The 6,786-nt window shown below is 33.6% G+C and overlaps 1 protein-coding gene across 1 annotated transcript in view; it reads left to right on the plus strand.

Moving 5' to 3' along the window:
• The window catches only part of LOC111699270 (uncharacterized), a gene marked incomplete at its 3' end in the record, with an annotated part of 12,632 nt that extends 6,103 nt beyond the window's left edge, over positions 1-6,529 (plus strand). The window contains 6 exon segments of the mRNA XM_023469897.1: positions 407-444; positions 1,513-1,552; positions 3,327-3,397; positions 4,397-4,515; positions 5,695-5,742; positions 6,500-6,529. Coding sequence (XP_023325665.1) covers positions 407-444; positions 1,513-1,552; positions 3,327-3,397; positions 4,397-4,515; positions 5,695-5,742; positions 6,500-6,529 — 346 coding nt within the window.
• Between the last annotated feature and the right edge of the window lie 257 nt (positions 6,530-6,786).

A 6,786-nucleotide genomic window follows, 5' to 3' on the forward strand; every position in this document is an offset into this window, starting at 1 on the left:
AGGTATAATCCCAGGTATAATACCAGGTATAATACCAGGTATAATCCCAGGTATAATCCCAGGTATAATCCCATGTATAATACCAGGTATAATCTCAGGTATAATCCCAGGTATAATCCCAGGTATAATCCCATGTATAATACAAGGTATAATCTCAGGTATAATCCCAGGTATAATCCCAGGTAAAATCCCAGTATAGTCCCAGTACAATCCCAGGTATAATCCCGGGTATAATCCCAGGTATAATCCTAGATGTAATCCCAGGTATAATATCCAAGGTATAATCAAAGGTATAATCCCATGATTTAAACTTTCAAACAAATGTAGAACATTTTTTATGTAGTTTCTAGATTGAGCAAAATTCAGGGTTAAATAAACTGTAGCAAAAAAGTAGTTTTTAATTTAGGAACCTGGGGTTGACGCACTCATGGCAAACATGCTCAGGTTAGAGCTTAAAGGGACTGTTGACGAAATAATTTAATAGTTGTATGCCCAATTCACAACGGTACCCTAACTGAATCTTTGTATAAAGAAAAAAAACTTGATCAATTTCCAGCATTGTCTATGCTGCATAAATCCGTACTTTTAAAGAAATCTTTAAGTTTAAGATTGTCAATTTTCAGAAAGAAAACAATGAATTTCAATCATTTTGGTTTATACAAACGTTTCTGCAATAAAGACTGAAAAAAGGAAATATATTTATTTGGTCAGGGTACTGTTTTGAATTATTGGTGACGAACATAACATAAGTTTAAAAGTAGCATGATCCGAACCGGTACAAGTAATAAGGATCCGAACCAGTACAAGTTATAAGGATCCGAGCCAGTACAAGTAATAAGGATCCGAACAGGTACAAGGAATAAAGATCCGAACCAGTATAAAGAATAAGGATCCGAACCGGTAAAAGGAATAAGGATCAAACCGGTACAAGTAGTAAGGATCCGAACCAGTACAAGGAGTAAGGATCCGAACCATTACAAGTAATAAGGATCCAAACCGGTACAAGGAATAATGACCCTAACCTGTACAAGTAATAAGGATCCAAACCAGTACAAGGAATAAGGATCCGAATCGGTACAAGTAATAAGGATCCGAACCAGTACAAGGAATAAGGATCCGAATCGGTACAAGTAATAAGGATCCGAACCAGTACAAGTAATAAGGACCCGAACTGGTACAAGGAATAAGGACCCGAACCGGTACAAGGAATAAGGATCCGAACCAGTACAAGGAATAAGGATCCGAACCGGTACAAGGAATAAGGATCCGAACAGGTACAAGGAATAAGGATCCGAACCAGTACAGGAAATAAGGATCCGAACCCGTACAAGGATTACCTGGTGTAGTGTTAGCTCGACTAGTACGTACTAAGTATGTGTGGTACCCAATGTTTGTTTGAGCCAGCGGATTTTATGCAACAAAATTAGTCGGGCGAAAGTGGGAGGAACTACAGTGACTTAAATCCTTCTTGTAGACTTCAGTATTTTAACATGTTAAAGTTGATTTTTTTAGGATATCTGGATCCATCGCAACACAGAAAATTGATAAAAAAGTAGGAATTTACTAAATATTTAGATTGAGTTACTGTAAGCGAAATCTAAAGGATATAATACTAATTTTAGGGGTGTGCACAGGAACGTCCAGATGGGGGCTCAAACTTTTTTCTTTCGGGGAGCTTAACAACCGATGGGTCCTGAAAACCCCCTGGAAACAATAATTTCACCGATAAGGGGGGGGGGGCTAAGCCCCCATATAATCGCCGACCATGCACTGTGTATTTATTATAAACTATCTTTTAACAAATTGGGAATTTTTATTTTTACATTTTTTTAAAAACACAATATTAAGCAACTAGAAATAAATATAACTAGCTAAAGTGCCCAGCGGTGCCCGTGGAATAAAAAAAAAGAATTTTAAATGAAAAACAAATTCGATTGTTTTAGCCTTTAATACCCACATGACGGGCTGTAGGTATAAAATGCCCCAGTTTTATAAAATAAAAGTATATAGTGTCAAGTTCTAAGGTAGTGAGATTCATGAAAAAAATAAAAAGTGAGATACCCCTTTAGACTATGTCTTGTTTTATTAATTTTACTTTTTCCTGCTTTTTTCCTTACATACACTCATCTTCGTGTAAATCAATACAATGAAGATGACTTTCTATTTTTGATTTAGATTTCTACCAAGCTTTCAAACAGCAGAGACATATTGACATGAAAGGAAAAAAGTTGTAAATTAATAATATTAATAGCTTCTCTTTGTTTCCTTGTAAACGCTTGACTAGGATTTAAAGCATTATTAATAAAAAGTCGTCTTCGAAGTTTTATTTTTACATTTTTTTTAATCACAATATTAATCAACTAGTAATATATATAACTAGCTGAAGTGCCCGGCGGTGCCCGTGGAATTTAAAAAAAAATGAATTTTAAATGAAAAACAAATTCGATTGTTTTAGCCTATATTACCCAAAGGGTACCCATGACGGGTTCCCTATAAAAAGAAATTCAGCCAATTTGGTCCAGCCGTTTCGCCAGCTTTAGCTAACATATTCATTTATATATATATATATCAGAGATGACCAGGGGTTGACAGGCTAAAAAATATCGGTGTCAAGACTTGCATAAACCCAAACACAAAATTAATTTAGCTAGCTTCAGCACCGGCCCAGCAAAAATATTATAAACTATTTCAGATTTTTCAAATCAAATAAATCTGAAAATGCTACGGAGCAATTCGGCGAATTTAATTGGGATTAGAGTTTCCCAGCGCAAAAAAAATATTCAGTTAAAAATTGCCTTTATTATTTGATAATAATAAAAAAATATTTATATGGGTAATTACAAAAACTAGCCTTTGAAAAAATTTAAAACTATTGCTTTACATGCGTTTTTATTTATGGTTTCAGCGCAATGATTCTTATAATTCCAAAGCAACAGAGATCACCCGAAAAATAAGATCAAGTTTTGCACTATTGTTGCGTACATAGATTAATTAACAATACAGATAGAATACTAGATGTCGTCTTTTCAAGATTTCATGTTTTTTCGTTCACAATAACCCTGAGGCAGAAGCCTAAAGGAGTTACGCGCAGTATGCTGTCTCTCTGTCTTGTAATTCAACGCATCAAACGTGTAACGCCTTTGGGCCTTTGCTTCAGTGTTATTGTGAACGAAAAAACCCCTAAATTTTGAAAAGCCGACATCTAGTTCTATTTATATTAATCTATGGTATGGTATAGCGAATGGAAACCCTAATTACCGATTAATCTCCTTTTAATCATATTAAACGAAATCTTTCATTATGTCTTTATCTCTTACTTCTTATAGTCTGAAAAGAGGAGGACAATGAGTGAACACTACGTGAAGCCTGGGTTAGAAAAGTATAAAAGAACAATAAGGTAAAAGAAGACGACAATCAGTAATTGAATTAACGTTTAAACTACAGTGTGGTCCACCCCAGGTAACAATTTTTCGGAAAATCCGCGGAAGTTCCCAGGAATCTTTCCTGGAAAATCCGGTAAAAATGTCGACAGAAATTCCGAGGAATTTCTCAAAACCCATTCTGGGGAATTTCTCGTAACCCATTCCAAGGAATTTCTCGTAACCTGCAGTTCCGAGGAATTTCTTGTAACCAATTCCAGGGAATTTCTTATTACCAATTCTGGAGAATAACCGGAGTCAATTCCAAAGATTTTCTCTAGAATTCCTCAGGAATATCTTGACATATTCTTGGAATATTCCTGAGTAAATTCACTAACCAGGACTTAGACCCAATAGTAGTGAATAACTTAACAACTATCTATAGTGCCCCTCGAACTTTTTATATGTATAACCAACTTCCTATAAAGTCAGAATGTTATAGTCGTTATTGATCTTACGCACTTTTGTTACCTCATGCTTAAAAATTAAGACAATTAAAAGATGAAACAATTAAGACAATACAGACTTACCCACAAAGTATGAGACTTCAGAGACGACTATACGGAATTTATTTAGTCTTGATTTTACATTTAAGGTTCCCTACAGCTGTAAACTTGTTTTTACCAAATCATTTTATAAAGACTATATTTAAGGCAGAAACTCAAATGAAATGAGTGTGGTTCTTTTTATTTAAAAAAGGAAAGGTCGGCATAAACGTCTCATCTGTTGTGGGTAACCCTGTATTTAAAAAGGGAAAGGTCGTCATAAACGTCTCATCTGTTGTGGGTAACCCTGTATTTAAAAAGGGAAAGGTCGGCATAAACGTCTCATCTGTTGTGGGTAACCCTGTATTTAAAAAAGGAAAGGTCGGCATAAACGTCTCATCTGTTGTGGGTAACCCTGTATTTAAAAAAGGAAAGGTCGTCATAAACGTCTCATCTGTTGTGGGTAACCCTGTAACTGTATTCATTTTTCAGTGAGAACGTGTTCAGCGGGAGACAATCTATGGTTCTTTGGGAGGAGAACACATATGATTATCAAACAAATAATTCGATTCAATTAAATTCTGTTATCAGAAAACATTCCTGGCGGCCAGGTGGGGTTTTAGATTTATGTAAAGTAGTATGTAAGGTCAGATACTCTGGATGCGCTTCAATAAATAGGTTATAAATGTCGTCTTTCTTGCAGTAGACACTTTAAATCTTCATATGACGTCACTGATACTTATACAAATACTGATGCAAAATGTATTATTTTTTAAATAAATAGTGACGTCATATGAGGATTTAGAGTGTGTACATTGCTATAAAGGTCGTCTTTACCTACATTGGAGCGCATCCAGAGTATCTAACTTTATTTTACAACCTTGGTTGAATGGGAGGTACAGGGTGTCCCACGAAACATGACGGTTGGTGAATAGTTTAAAATGTCTTCTTCCATAATATGTCAAATTGTTTGTTGCCAAAGAGAAAAATAATAAATATTTTATGGCACCCATAATATAGTAAAATTGATTTATAAGTAAAATATATTTTAGTTAAAAAATGTTTAACTAAATTAACAGCAAAAAGTTTTTAATATCTAATACAACATATGGAAGAAGACATTCAAAACTATTCCCCAACTGTCATGTTTCGTGGGACACCCTGTATATAGAAATTATTGTCGGCTTCTTTCTCACATTATAAAATGTGCTCATAAGTTTTGTAATTTGTAAAGTATTCTAAAATTGTTCCTTGAACAGTTTTTAGTACACTTTTTTTAAATTTTATTAAACCAGCATTTCAATAATTTCTAGTTACCACTATGTACAAAATGGTTTCTAGTTACCACTATGTACAAGACGGTTTCTAGTTACCAGTATGTACACAACGGTTTTTAGTTACAACTATGTACAGAACAGTTTCTAGTTACCACTATGTACAGAACGGTTTCTAGTTATCACTATATGTATAGAACGGTTTCTAGTTACCACTATGTACAAAAAGGTTTCTAGTTACCACTATGTTCAGAAGGGTTTCTAGTTACCACTATGTACAGAAGGGTTTCTAGTTACCACTATGTACAGAACGGTTTCTAGTTACCACTATGTACAGAACGGTTTCTAGTTACCACTATGTACAGAACGGTTTCTAGTTACCACTATGTACAGAACGACTCAAATAGGCTCCCAAATCCTTTCTTAAACTTAAAAAAGATGCAAAATCAAGGATTAATTTTAGAGATAAAGTTAAAACGTTGTTTTTGGTAAATAAATTAATTTAAAAGTTTCTAGATGATAATGAGGATGATGATGATGATGATCGAATTCTTCTTAACATTGGTAATTTGTCAGACCTTTATGTTGAGATTGTAAGCATGATTTTAAAGGGGATATATGCAAAAATAATTTAAATGATTTAATAACCCAGATGAAAGACGTAACAATATTTTTCTCATCATTTGTTCGGAGATTTCTTTGAATTTCTTCAAATGTCGTCTTTGCCATAAAATTGGAAGAATCAACATTACAAAGAAGATGACCTAATAGTACTTTCGATATTTTCGATAATACGAGTTAACTTTATTAATTTTCTCAACCTGTTCCTAATCAGTAAGTTAGTTTGTAGAAGAATTTTGTTACATACTGTTCTGGTTTATGATATAATTTCAAAAAAATCGATTCAAAACCAAATGTATCAAATATCTTACAAATTTTCGAATCCCTGACATTATCTTCGTATCTTTGATAAAAGTGCTTCTTTTTATAAAATGTTTTCTGTAAAAAATCAATCTGAGCATATTCCACATTCCATATGGATGCCAGCAAATGAAAATTTTCGCGATTAAATGCGAAATTCAATTTCCTTTCCTATTTCGCAAGCTTTTTCGCGAAAATGAATTTGGCGAAAGAAGCAGAAACGATGCAAAATTTTGTGAAAAATTGAAAAATGTTCGTATTTTTCGCGAAATGATTTCGCTGGAAACCATTCTCTGTACCATACATTGACAATTTTGAACTAACCAACCATAAATTCAATCCAAGTTTCAGGGTTTTTTCTAATTAATTAAATTTTTTACACTAAATTAATGTATTTTAGATAAAGATGATTCCTATTTAGCTTCAGAAGGTAAAATTAATTTCAAAAATGTTACCAAAAAATTTAAAAATTTCAAAATTTAAATTTAAAAACAAAAGAAATTTTCTTATCTTGAATTTTGAGTGGGTCAACCTTTAAAGGGGAAAGCAGGTAAAAGCGGGTAAACGAGGGAGTAACTATGAGTAACCTGGGCAATGCTGGGTTCCCAAGCTAGTAATAAAAAGCAACTGATTAGTCGTCAAAAATCGAATTTTCTAATCCTTTCTTTGCAACAACACAAATATCTA

This window comes from Eurytemora carolleeae, unplaced genomic scaffold (genome assembly GCF_000591075.1).
Source record: "Eurytemora carolleeae unplaced genomic scaffold, Eaff_2.0 scaffold326, whole genome shotgun sequence".
NCBI lineage: Eukaryota > Metazoa > Arthropoda > Copepoda > Calanoida > Temoridae > Eurytemora > Eurytemora carolleeae.